The sequence below is a fragment of the Chiroxiphia lanceolata genome, chromosome 3, assembly GCF_009829145.1.
Source record: "Chiroxiphia lanceolata isolate bChiLan1 chromosome 3, bChiLan1.pri, whole genome shotgun sequence".
In the NCBI taxonomy this organism is placed as follows: Eukaryota; Metazoa; Chordata; class Aves; order Passeriformes; family Pipridae; genus Chiroxiphia; species Chiroxiphia lanceolata.
The window spans coordinates 36951541-36965530 of record NC_045639.1 but is presented as its reverse complement, the minus strand read 5'-3'; the positions used below and the strand labels follow the sequence as shown (position 1 = coordinate 36965530).

Sequence of the window (13990 nt, the reverse complement as noted above, 5' to 3'; positions counted from 1 at the left end):
CAAATTGGAAAAATATGATTAATGAAAACAGCAATGTTTTCTGTAATGGTTACCTTTTTTCAAATATTGTTACTGCCAAACTTAGAAAAAAAAATTTGTGATATCTCTGGACTTTCAAGTGATTGACTCATTCTACGTCCAAGCTTAAGTTCAGCCTGATATTTTTTTTGTGTAGATGTAGTTTTCCATTGCTCACTCTTGGTGTTCTTTTTTTTAGTTTTGTTTTGGGAAGGGTTTTCTTTTAAATATTTACTCTTTTTTGCAATACTCCTACTGACTATATCCAACTACCCCTTTTCACTAATTCCAGCCTTGTGCCAGCAACATTATCTTTCTTACTGTTCTCCAACAAGGATGAAAACTGAAGAGAACAAAGCCACACAGTACTGTTTACAAAAGTAGAAAAAAATGTTAAAAAAAAAAGCATGTTCATCAGAAGCCTCTCTGCAGGTCCCCACAAAAGAAGTGGAGACAATTCCCTATGTCAGGAATCTGTTTTCAACAGATGAAAAATGTCCATATGCTTCCATTCTTCAACTGACATTACAGATCTTGATGAGTTTATGCCTCTTTTGGATACGCTACATAAAATGTATCTGTAGGATCGATATTGGTCATGCAATTGCAACCCTCAAAAGAGCACTCAGCAAGAAAAAGCTACACATAGGATTCCTTGTAATATATTAGGACTGCAGCTGGTCTGAAAATAATCATACAATGGTTTGGGTTGGAAAGGACTTTCAAACTCCCACCAGGGGCAGTGACATCTTTCACCAGACCAGATTGCTCAGATTCCCTCCAGCCTGGCCTTGAACACTGCCAGGGTTGGGGCAGCTACAGCTTCTCTGGGCTCACCACCCTCACAGTAAAGAATTTTTTCCTAATATCTAATCTAAACCTACTCTCTTTCAGTTTCAATTCCATTCCCTCTTGTCCTGTCAAGGGATAACAAGGTGTATTCAGTAGCAGATTAATTAGGATTTGATTAATTAAAAATATGCTACTGAATTTGTGATCAAAATGGTAACAGACAAAAATAAAAACATTCACTAACAAATAGGCATGAACTACGGCATACTTAGAATTAATTAATCTCACTAAGGTTGCTGAAGATTCAAGTTAATGTAGACTTCGCAGAAATAAAGGCTCTACCCAATTATCACCAGTATGGCCTAATAAAATAATTGGTAAGATGTTTAAACAACTACAAGAGCGTGATGACTGAGCAGCATTTAGAAGAAAAACAGCTTTTGAAAAACACCTTTTATTATGTCTACCAACAGGAACTGTGATAGTAAACAAAACACAAAATGACCACAGAGGGCAGTATCATCTGTAACATGAAAAAAAGCGCAGTGGTTCCATAATTCTTATGTCAACCAGTTGCCATCATTCTTCAAAACTCTCTTGCTAATCCAAAAGCTAAACAACAAGTTCTCAGTGGTTCCTCCAAGGCTTCCTGAATAACTTCTGCTTAAAATTTAAAAAAATATTTGTAATGGCCAGTTACACAGACAGCTTAAAGCTAAAATTCGAAATGTGGTTTTGACTTGTGAATCACCTCAAAAGTTATTCCTAACGGAAGGGTTTCACCCTCACTTTACATGACTATCCCCTTTGGAAGCCAAGTACAATAAAAAGAATGGGGAGATGAATGAGTGAAAGTATAATCATCATTAATCTCACAAAACTGGGGCAGCTTTTTTGTAATAACAAAAATATGTAGAAAAATCAAGATTTTAATTATTAAATTAAGCTGATATATTGCTGAACATGAATAAAAAATGAGGCCACTTTTATTGAACTGTCTTTTCAAGACATAGCTGAAGAAATGAAGATTAAGTGGAAGGAACAATCCTTAATAGAAACTATACCCGACCCAAAAGCTGCAAGCAGAAAATAGATGGAAGACTATCAGGAATTACCATATATTGCTTGCACCTTTTTTTAACTCTCCCTTGGCACCAGGTTATATCTATTCTCGGAGAAAAGATACTGGGTGTGAGTCAGAAAAAGGGTCCATCTATGTGGCTATTCTTATGAAAATTCAAAGAAAAAAAAAGAAGTAAAACTACAATATTACCCATTCTCTTTTGTAAATTAAAATTATAAAATTAAGTAGAATAATTCCTGACTTCGAGATTCCTGTGATGGTACAGCTCCACAGGACTAAATAGTCAGCTTAAGTCCAAGGGGACAGAGAAGAGAAGGTAAGATTAATGTAAGCAGGAAAAACGTAAGTTCATGAGAAAACAGAGAAGATATCATGACATTTCAGCTTCCTGTCGCTTTCTTCCTAATTTTGAAATGCAATCCACTACGAAAGGACAAACAAGACATAATTGAAAAGGCTTTGGTTTTGAACACAGAGCAGAATGCATATTTAGATGGCCAAATATTTGCAATTCAACAGAAAGACCATCAACAAAATTATTTGCGCATGTAATTTTGAGGGAAAAGTCACAAGTACATCTGATTTAATGCACTGAGTGTATTACTACTTTCAGACCATAATGATTTGCTAATGGATTGATTACAAGTTTTTCATATACCACAGCTGAAGACTAACTAAATACTCTGCGCACAAAGAAACATCTTGGAAATGCCAGGGAGTGGCATCACTTCTGTTATTATGTCTCTGAAAAGCTCAATAATTGCAGTTCTTCCTGGAAAGAAACAAAACGAGCAGAACCAGAATTTCATTTGGAATGAAGTACAGAATGAGATAAGATGACATCTGGAAAAACCACCACACAGACTTCAGAAGATTCGGCTATTTGTCATGAACAATACCCTCTTAAGTTTCATGGACTAGATCAGAATATAAAACATTTTAGTTCACAAGAACAGAAGCAAGCAAAGAAAAAAAAACACCAACTGCTGAAAGAAATGCAGCAGAACCAACCAAAGAAGCTAGGCAATAAGAGGGCTGCCACTGATGGATCTGAATCAGCCTACTAGCCCCACCAGTGGAGGATGCTGAAGCTCTACAAAGCACCTAGCAAAGGAAAAGGCTATTTTGTCAGTAACAATTTCTCAGAGGAGAAACAAAGTTGACAGATATGTTGAACTCATATGGGAAAAATTTATCATGTTTTACTGGGAATATATTCTATTCAAGGGATAAAAAGAGAGATTATGGTTGAATCTCTGTTTTGAATTAATAAAAACAATTTCTCTAAACACATACCTAATAGCAGTTTTCTACAATTCACAAAAACCACACACATCAAAACTAGCAAGTAACAAAGACCAAAACTATGAAAATATTTGAAAATTTACATCCTTAAATTCTGTAAAGGAGAAGACACCAATATTAGTCTGGCACAAAAATCCTGCTTATCCTAGTACAAAGGCCACAAAGCTTAACAGAACCACTTCTAGCCCCTCTTTTAACACTTACTTTACAGAGAAATATTTTTTTCATCCAGTGATATGTTCTGAATGTTTAGTCTGTGGCTGTGGGCATTTTATATATCAAGGACCGCAAATAAAGACTAACAACAAGAACAAACCCAGTATCTTATTAATTTTGTTTTCTTGGATTTATGCATAACCCGTCTCCTCTCTGATTGCAGTAGCCTACACAGTGGCACAGAGGACAACCATGTAGGACAGTAAAGTAGACCACATGTATCTCTGCTACTGGAAAAATGAGTATTCTTCTCTTCCTGGCTTGACACTGCTGTCCCCATTCTGTGTACTTGCTCTGGCACTCATCTGACCACACAATAAGATAATTCAATTTGCTAATTCAAGGGAGGAAGAGAAGAAAAACTAAAAAAAAAAAACCAAAACAAAAAGAAAAGAAATAGTGTTCTGCTCGGTTAGTGAAGTGAATTAACTTCTCAGGTACTTAGAAAACTACCAGAGTCACTACAATAGAGCAGTACAGCCATGCTGTACCGAAACCAGAGAACAGTGAGCAACTGGGAATACTCCATGCAGAGGCATTAAGATACAAGAACTGCTACTCAGTCTCTTTAATATCCACCTACTCTCTGACTTACTTCTTACCCACATCTAAGAGCCTGCACGACACACTTCAACTTCAGTGGTACAGCAGAGAACAGCACACATATTTGTGGCTTTTATTTGAAACTCCTAGGACAAGCAGGTTTTTACATAATAAATGATAGAAAATCACATATATTAATTTAAAATATATGAGGACTTTTGAAGGTCAAACACAATTTTAATTAAAAAGATCATTCCACAAAAAAAATGCACCTGTAAAATAAAAACAGCACCCCAGCTTTTTGGTGGTAGAGTCAGAGAAACTAAACTACAGGAGAGAACCAAGCATTTGCAATTTATTTCAATATTTTTTTGCACGTATAACTGTACAACAGACAGACATGAAGTAGTTTAAACGAGTCGTTTTTACTCTCTTCCTACCCTAATTTACATGCATTATGTTACAGTTTAAGTCACTTGATCACATACTATTTTTCCCCATGACACCTGTCCCATTCAATGCCCTAGATGGACTCTGATTCAGGGAAACACTAGCATCGTGCACTGAGGGAAGCTGCTCTCTGTCGACCAGTCCACTGGAAATGTGTAGATACAGAAGGATCAATAATAGAAGGGAAGACATGCAGGCATTCCGTAAGAGCACCAGAAACCCAACAGACAATGAAAGACCCCCACAGGATCAATTAGTGCAGTGAAGATGTGTACCTTAGAAGAGATACACATATCTCCAAGCTAGCAGATTTGAAGCTCCATCCCTCAGTAACAAACAACTTCCTTTTCTCAAATTGCAAACAGAATCAATTTTTTTGATGCTATGTAGCACGTTCTTCAAAGAGAGGGAAGTGTATGCCGTTGTGTCCTTTTACAACTTTGCACAAGCCAGAGCAGATAGCAGAATTTACTTGTAGAAATTCTCCTATCTTCATGGATTCCATGCCTGACTCCTTTGTTCAGAATTTTCTACAGGAAAACCAGAATTTCACAGTTTTTCCTTACTTTCTAGCTAAAGTAAAAACAATCTGTTCTATCTCAGTTCCACTGTGCCTGCAAAGCTAAGAAAAGCAGTGCTAACATGGAAACTGTCCTTTTAGGAGGCTCGAGGAGGTCTGATGGTATCGATATACATTAAATACCTTTTCCTTGCATTTGCAAAAAGTGGAAATGGTATTGCAAAATCCATGTCTGCAACTACTCATGCCTTGGGTTTCATTCCAGTCATTTGAGGAAGCTTCCAAGCTCCCACCTACAACTGAACATAGCCTTTGACAGTTCACTTTCACAAGCTGGATCTTTTCTGATTGGTATATTATCACTGGAATTTTTAAAAAATTTTGCCTATGAAGTCCATTACAGCTGATGAAGCACAATATAGGAAGAACCCCTTGTTCTTTTCAAAAGAATAGATATGGGGAAAACCTACCACACGGTCAAAAAACCCAAACAAATGTACTACCACGATGAAATAAGTTTGGTAACAAATGATATGTCAGAATGTTTATCTTCGGAAGAATTAAAGAAAACATTTTTATCTGATCCATTACAAATGAGATTTGGACAAAATCCTGTGTATCCACAGCTGCATTATTCTCTCTATTCAGCCAGCCTTCTTGATTTCCTTCAGACAAGGAAGGGGAAAAAAAGCCAACAACAACAAAACATTTACACGAAGGTGACAAAGAATTTAAGAAAATGATAATCCAAGAGAAAAGGGAGCTTGTGGTGTTTATGTTTAAATTTTCTCCCCCATTAAATAAAATTTAAAGTTGAGGAGTTTTCATATTAGCAGAGTTCAGTAAGGCAGACTTCTCAGCATCTGGACATAAAGTAATTCCCAGAGGAAATTAATCATAGGAAATCACAGCATATTTAATCATGTCTTAGTTCAGTTTACAAAAACTGTCCCATCCCACACATCACATTATAGACACAAGCCCAAGGCCATGAACACTGTCACAAAGCTTTGAATGGCATTTCAAAGCAAAAAAGATGATCATCGCAGCACTAGAACAGGCTTTATTCTTTCAAAGTACTTAAATATTTTATGAGCACCTTTGCTTTTACAGGGAAGAAAATAATTTCCTCCAAGTGCAGATCAGTGGATGCTACCTAATCTCCTGTCACAAGAACGCGATCCTTATGTATCTGCAACTCATCAGCATAAGCATCTACATCCCATTTTTTTTTCCATCAAGCACTGATAGGCTAATTGTAGGCTCATCTTAACAAGGCCCTCAAAATACCAACGAGGGCACGCCATCCCCGCGCCCGGCTCGCACGGGCACTGCTGCCCGGCAGCTGCGGGAGCACCGGGGGGGCGGCCCGGGGAGCGCCCTCCGCCCCGCCCCGCCCCTCCCCTCCCGCTTCCTCCGCTGCGCCGCGCTCTCTGCCGAGAATCGCCATCGGGTTTTTGTTAGCGCAGTAACCCGTTCGGCCCCGCGGCCGCCGTACAAAGTGGGCCCCGCGCTGTCCCTCGGCACCGGGGACAAAAACCCGCGATTCCATGTCTTCCCCGGGAAAGCGCCCCGAGGGCGAAAAGCTCACGCCTTCGGGAAGGTGTTTTCGAGCGCAGGGGACCCGCCTCGTGGGGTGAAAATGCGCAATAAGAGAAAAGGCAAAACCCGCAGATTTTCTCCATCATCCTTTCCCAGAAGACATTATTTCAAAGGAGACGGGGGGAAACGCCGCATCTCAAACGAAGAGTGTCACTGATTTTTAAATCTGGAGAAACATGCCGCCTCCAGCCCCGGGGCGGTCAGTGAAAGGGGGCAACCGAAAAAAAAAAATTAAACCTCTGGAAAGGTCTCCGCCGGAATCACGGAAATCCGCCCCCGGGAGGGGAGGCAGGAGCGCAGCCCCAGGCCTTGGTGGGTGTGCCGGAGGCGCCGGGCAGGCGGAAAGGTGCAGGGACACGCGGGCAGCGGGATCTGGGGGCGCCGCCCGCATCCCGCCTGAGGCGATGCCCCGTGGCAGCGGCGACATCCCCCGCCCCCGGCCCCAAGGAGAAGGGAAGGCGGGGGCGCGGAGCAACCTCCGGGCCCGGCGGGGACGGGGGAGGGGGAGCTGACTGACTGTGCCCACACCGTGCCGGGTCCCCCTCCGCCGGCCGCAGCCTCCCCGGTCCCGGCGGGCGGGGCCGCCTGGCACAATGGGCACCGGGCGGACCAACAGCGCGATCGCGGCCCCGCTCCCCACCACAGCTCCCGCCCGACCCGCACCCCGCGGCGGCGTCGGCGGCAGCAGCAGCATCCTCACTCACCCCTCCGAGGAGGCTTCGCCGCGCCGGGGAGGGGCCGTCGCTAGCGGGTGCTCAGCGAGCCGGCATCCCGCGGGATGCGGGGGCGGAGCGCTCGGTGTCCCTCTGGCAACGGCCCCGGCGTTATTCCCTGCACATAGCGGCGGGTAACGGGCACTGCGGCGCTACCCGCACTGCGCATGCGCCGGCGGACAAGTGGAGGCAGGGCCGCGCTGCGCCTGCGCGGCCGCAGACAATAGCGCTGCCCGCGCCCGGGGCGCCCCCCGAGCGGGCGATGGCCGGAGGTAAACGCCGCTTCCCGCCCGATCTGTCCCGGCCGCGATGGGACCGGCGCTGCGCCCGCCGCGGGCCCGAGGGCGCGGGCGGGCGGACTTGCGCTGTGCGCAGGCGTGAGCGCGGCCGCGATCCACAACAAAGGGGAGAGAGGATGCGGCGACCACCCTCCCACCGCTGCCGGGGGTGGGCGGGAGGAGGCCGGCGGGTCCCGCCCCCCGCGGCGCGGTGCATGCCGGGACGTGTAGTCCTGGTGGCGGCATTCCCGCCGCCCGGAGGCGTGGCGGGCTCTCAGCGTTGCCAGGTTGGGCTGCGGCGCGGGGCGGCTGGCGTGAACGGCCGGCGCTCGGGAGCCGCAGGGGTTGCGCAGGTGGTTCCTCTGGGAGCCCTCCCCGGGAAGGCAGGACAAGTGGAACTACTGGGGCTCCGCGGTGTGGGGGGCAGCGCCGGCGGCTCTCCCGGGACCGGCGGCGTCCTGATGCGGGCGCCCCGCGGGGAGCGCGCCCTGGAGGAGTCCCTGGAGCGGTACCAGAGGCGCCTCCGAGGTGAGCGACTCTGGCGCGGGGTGAGGGCGAGCCGCTCCATCCGCGCCCGGCCGCCCCTGCCCTAGTGTGCGCGGCTGGCGCGCCGCCGTCCCGCCGCCTCCCGAGCGGCCGGGCAGGGTGAGGCGGCGCGGCCCCCGGCGGCGGCACTGAAGTTGCTCCTGGTCCTCTCCGCAGCCGATGGCCGTGGCTGTGAGTGCTGTGACACGTGCTGGTCCCATCCTGACTTGGCTTGGATGGGGCCGCTGCTGCTTCAGGTGGGGTTTTGCTCCTTGTGAGGGCTTTGGCCGCCGTTGAGGCATCGGATTATAGTCGTGGTAAAGATGAGGGCACGAACTGATTATAATGGGAGTGATTATTTCCCACGTCATTGACCGTTTTTGTACCAGCCGCCTTGTCCATGAAGCGAGGTATATACCCTGGCTGTGACACCTGGGCTTTACCGGCTGTCAGATAGTCATTGACTAGTCAGAGGAAGTGTCCAAATTCTGACGAAAGCCTCTATGTAGTTTGTGGGTGTGACCCCATTCGACGCAAAAAGTTGTGTTCTGGGCACAGTGCCCGCACACGACCTGTTGTGATGCTATTTATATTTTTTAATAACTATTTGATTCTTAGCAAGTATTTTGTATTTCCTTCTTGAAATAGCATCAGTTCTTTCTGTGGGGGATATGTTTCATTTGTTCCGAAGAGAGAAATTTGAAGAATAATTTCTATTTACTTCACCTGTTGATGAAGTGGGCAGGGTGGTAATGCTGCTTGACACTTGCAGGTAGAACAGCTAAAATGACAATTATCAAGGTTGTTTAACTGTGTGTAAGACTACTATTAGAGCTCATCATATCTAATGATTGGACACATATTCTGTTCATACAACTTATTTGCATTTAATCTTTAACTGGGTCCCTTTACACTGGATCCATTATGTTTGTTAAATAATTTCAGCACATGAACTTCTGGTGATCTGTTTCCCTTTACATTCTTGAAAACAAGGACTTTTTTTTTCCAAACAATGTCAAGATAGGTTTGATTTCATACATCCAGGGTTGCCTTTCAGTAGAAATCAGTCAGGTATTGCAAACATAACCCCAATGCATGGTGATATAACCTAAGTTCCATTATATTTCTCAAAGAACCTCTTTATTTCTCAGTGATGTACAATTTTAACTCCTTTGAGCTGTGCAGCATTTCTCACATCATCGCTGTTAGAAATTTACTGTAGGACAAACAGATCACCGTTGCTCTCAAAGTGGTTAAATCTGATTCTTTACCTATTTTTCTTATATAGTTTTACAGCTTGAGATTCTTCTTCACATTGATGTTGTTCCTGTCATCTGGATTCTGAAATTTCAGGTGGCATGCCTTGGGCGTTTTTTGATGGTTTCAGAAAGCAGCATTCTTAAACTGCCTGTAATGCTTGACATTATCTGGGCCCAGGCTGACACATGGCAACAGGTTATCACCACCCATGCTGGACACCAGAAGAATCATTTTACAGCCTTACTCACTTTGAGGGGAGGGTGTATAAGTTCTCAAAGAGTAATTGGTTATTTCAGTGCCTTTGTTGCAAAGGGAAATCCCTCAGGAGACAGGGAGCCCAAGTGTTCAGTAAACTTGTGGCCAAATGGCAGAAAGCTGGACCAAAAAATCTGATTAAGACCTAACTGATCTTAGAACCCAACAGAGTGACTTTGATAAAATAACAAAGATTCTATAATGCAGCTTTTCCTAAATACTGTAGGCCTTGTATAATGAAAGTTTGTAACACTGTGTGTAGTAATGAGTTAAGAGGGTGGTATTTTTACAGCTGGGGTTATTAGGTTACTGTGTTAACTTTCATGCAGTTGAGATCATTCCAAAAGAACCTTAAAAACTTTAGGAGATAATAACATTTCTAATAAAAAGTTATTCTCAAGGTAGTAGAGGTATTTTGTAAAGGAAAGTAAGTGGTGTGCTACAGTATTCATATTAATAACTAAAAATTTACAGGCATAATGTGAATGTACAATGGGCCTTTTACTACACCACTGCCAAGAGCAGGGTGTGATGCCTTTCTGTTACTTTCTAGTTTTCTCTCAGCAGAATTAAATGGAGAAGACCATGTAGAGCCCACTTCTTTTTTTCTAGCATTTGTCTGGTTCCTCAAACAGAGAATGTTTAACTTATTTTTTATGTTGAGTTTTCTGCCTCTTCAGTAAAGAGCACTGGCTCACTGTTGGGCCAGAGACAGTATAAGAGGAGGGGCAGACAATCCCTTTTAGGTACAGTCATCCTGTAAATCTGCCCTAAGAAATTGTGGAAATTATGTTCTGTATTCCACTGCGTTACTGAGTGCAGTGTCCTATGTAATTTCAGAGAACAGAGATACAAACTGTTAGAGGAACTGATGAAAATATAGGACTTCTACAAATAAACTTTTATGTTGTGGCTGCTTTATGCAACTCCAAAAATAAAGTAGGAGAGATGTGAAGGCAAAGTCATCTTAGGAAAAATGAGCATGTGGCCCAGTTACCATCTCTGCAAGTTAGCTGTGACACTGAACCAGCCAAGAGTTACACTCTAAATGGTAACCTATAATTGTAAGTTTTTTTGCTTAGGCTTTTTTTTTTATTTGGTAGTTGTTTCTAAGTCTTCTTCTGAACATAAAATGTTCATTTAAGGGTGGAGAATCTGGCAGAAGGAACTGGGAAATGCTTGGGAGTCTTTCACACATGAGGGTTTCTATACCTTAGGCAAGTGCTTTATGCTCTGCAAAAAGGGCTGGTTTAGGAACTCTTGACAATGAATACTGCAGCTCCAGAGAGCACTTTTCCAGAGAATGCTTTTCTCTTAAAGATGGTAATTTGGTAAAACTGTGTTGAAAAACCACCTAGTTCTCATATAATGCAAAGCAACAATGAAGTCCAAGAAACCAAATTAAAAGGATTCATTATTTTGAAATATCTGAGCATTACACACATCTTGGGACTTTTTGAGGCCTAGCTAATGAACAGCCTGGGGTTGCTCATTGTTGCATGTAATATCCTAACAGCACAGGTAGTAATTGATAGGATACTTTTAGTCTCAAAACTGCCATATAGTATGTTACCTAGCATGGTAGCATGCCTGTGTTTGACAGCCAATGAAGAAGAATAGCTGCATGTCAGAATGATAAGTAAATTCCAGGATGGAAAAAAAAACCAAAAAAACACTTACAAGCAAATTCACTGTTTCGGTATTTTTCAGCAGTTACTTGGCTGAAGTGCTGTCTCAGAAGAGGTACATGATGTATGATTTTAGATTTTTAACTGTCAATAGAAACTAAGTAAAAGTTGATATACTTTTGCACAGGAAAGTTTTCTTTAAACAGTCATAATCTTTGTGTTTTCACTAACTTGTCTAATTGTCTGTTTTGTCAGTTAACTGTTTCACATAAGTTTATAATTTTTTTTTCAGGCCTAAAGAATTGGTGTAATTCCTTCTTCTTTGACTTTCTAAGACCATTTTCTGATTGGGAACCATGAGATATCAGAAAGCGAAGCTGTTTATTGAATTTATAGCCAGTAACTTCATGTTCCTGTAAACATTACTAGAACTGGACTGTCAGCTTTAGATGACAGACTTATGGCAACTTTTTCATACAGTTGTAGTTTGTTTTCTTTAATTTATGCTGCTTAATGCTTCTACCAGCTGGAGTTATTTTCCATGCCTTTCAGGCTATTCTGTTGTTTTGGATGGTTGGTTCCTTTGCTAAACTCTCCATTAGCTCCCAGAGTATTTTCTATGGCATTTCCGAGTTCATGAATGAGGTAACTTTGGTGCTTTCATTTAAAGGAGTACTCTTTATAAACAGTCTTGTGCAGTGTCTGAAAAAACATCCCTTGTTCAGGCAATGCTAACCCGGTTCAATGCTTCTCTGTTTTTTTTTCTATTTTCACTTCAGTGGCAAATTGTTCTTACACTGATTTTTATTTTAATTATTTTTTTAAAGTATTTTTGTTTCCTCCCAAACTGATTACTACTTTGGAGATACAGCTACCTTTTCATGTTGTATTTTACTTCAGAGTTTCCTAACTTTATCTTCTATCTTTTCTTTTTTTGACAAGTTGAATGGATCTTTACTGTGCTTCCAATGTAAAAATATGTTGTTCAGCGGTAGGATTGACACTCCAGTATTAAAAAAAAAATCTACCATTTATATTTATACAAAGATACTTCTATGGAAAAAGGATACCTATATTATATTTTCAGAGCGTGATACTTAGATTTTGTAGTTACAATGAGTACAGAAAATAACCGTAGTTATCAATGCTTCTTTCAGGGCAGAGAAGTATCTTTGTTCATCATGTAGAATATGTGTCATGTTATTTTTGAAGATTAATTAATGTTTCAGTCATAGCTCTATTGGTTTTGTCCAAAGCATTATGCTTAACTGAACTTAATCTAGTCCAGAGTTGCATTCAAGTTTAGATGAATTGAGGGGTAGGAATATCTTTGTACCCAGAATAATAGGCCTTGATCTTGGATTAGGATTGTTGGTTGCTTCTGTCTCTGAAATAATAAGCAGTAATATATTTCTTTCTGTATATTGCTAAGGTGTTAGATAAGTTGTCTGCCTGTCCGTTGTGGCACGTACTGCCAGGAATTCATATATGATAGTTGACAACTTGGTAGCATTTTTATGGAGCAATTGGTTTTGAGGGTTTTTTTTAATGTATTGAGTTTGATCTCTCAGGTTTGGGTGCTAGCTTGCCATTTTTCATAATTGTCTCAGATCCTTTAAACACTGAAAACCAAAGAGTTTTAAAGAAACTAGTGGGTTTTTTTAAGCACATTGACCCACATGAGTCCAATTTCTATTATATCCTCAGCTACTCCTATAGAAAATAGCACATCAATGATGTTTTATCATAAAACAGGAACACATGTTTGGATTTCATTTGTAGAGTCTTGTAAAGATGTAGAAAAGAAAGATGCTGATTGATTTCGATATGTGAATCGTAGGACTGCATGTGAGCAGTTTTCTGCAGTATGTTTTTACTGAGGTCCTGTTTCTGTAAAACGTAGTTTTACAGGAGTAGCCTAAATGAAAAAGTTATGTTGACTGTGGGAGCACATAAAAATTAATTACTTCTAAATTAATTAAAAAATTATCATATTGTCTTTAAGCAAAGGCTCTTTGGTGTCCAGTAGTTTTCATCCACAGAGGTTTTTTCAATTTCTTTCATATTTGAAAAGAATATTTTTACATTGGCAGGAACAACAAACATAACCTTTCCACTCAATGATGCATCCCTTACTTTGGAAAAAAAGGTCCTGTAATGTACTTATTCCCTTTTACACATCCAGTTCCACTCTTCTTTGTTGTCTGTAAAGCCACACCATCGTGAACTCCTAACTCCCAGTTTCTCAGGGGCGAGTGGTTTGCTTATGGCAGCAACATTTGTAATTTGGAAATAGGCAAGCTTTTAAGACATTTAAGCAAATACTTGATGAAGCTTTCAAGAATGTGGTGACATTATTCCAGAGGCAGGAAAGAGTAGTCAAAAAAAAAAATAGACATCAGTGTCCCATTGGTAATGGTTTTAATGTGTTTCACTGTTACTGACTGCCCTCTATATTTTATGGGAGAAGAGTACATGGTGTAAGAAGATCTATGTTATCTTTGTGGATCAAGTACTGCCTTTGAGTTCAGAAGCTCTAATATTACAAAGACAGAGAGAAGTTTGGGAAAAAGCAATATATATGGGTTTGTTTAGTTTTGGTTTGATTTGTATTGTTGTTTGTCACTGGCGGTGGAGCAAATATTGATACTCACGTTCTCTGACCGACATCTACAGTGAATAGGGAAATGAAGGAACTTTATTGCTATCGGATAACACACCACAAAATATGACATTGAACAGTTCTTGGCAACAACTAGTTGCAACATAGTTTGCTAAATATCTAAGCCATTGCATCAGTG

At 41.9% G+C, this 13990-nt stretch overlaps 2 protein-coding genes across 24 annotated transcripts in view; one reads left to right on the top strand and one right to left on the bottom strand.

The window, feature by feature from the left end:
• Positions 1–7412, bottom strand: part of CEP170 (centrosomal protein 170) — a 98665-nt gene extending 91253 nt beyond the window's left edge. For 13 of the 14 annotated variants that reach the window (XM_032683320.1, XM_032683330.1, XM_032683319.1 and 10 more), the window contains exon 1: positions 7235–7373. The gene's annotated coding sequence lies outside the window, so the exon portion shown is untranslated. Of the gene's footprint in view, positions 1–7234 lie in introns of all 14 variants that reach the window. The other variant, XM_032683331.1, reaches the window with a different exon arrangement.
• A 19-nt stretch (positions 7413–7431) lies between these two features.
• The window catches only part of SDCCAG8 (SHH signaling and ciliogenesis regulator SDCCAG8), a 106720-nt gene continuing 100161 nt past the window's right edge, over positions 7432–13990 (top strand). For 9 of the 10 annotated variants that reach the window (XM_032683313.1, XM_032683312.1, XM_032683307.1 and 6 more), the window contains exon 1: positions 7809–8049. In XM_032683313.1, coding sequence (XP_032539204.1) covers positions 7983–8049 — 67 coding nt within the window. In that variant the 5' untranslated portion in view covers positions 7809–7982. Of the gene's footprint in view, positions 7516–7808; positions 8050–13990 lie in introns of those variants that run through there. The other variant, XM_032683310.1, reaches the window with a different exon arrangement.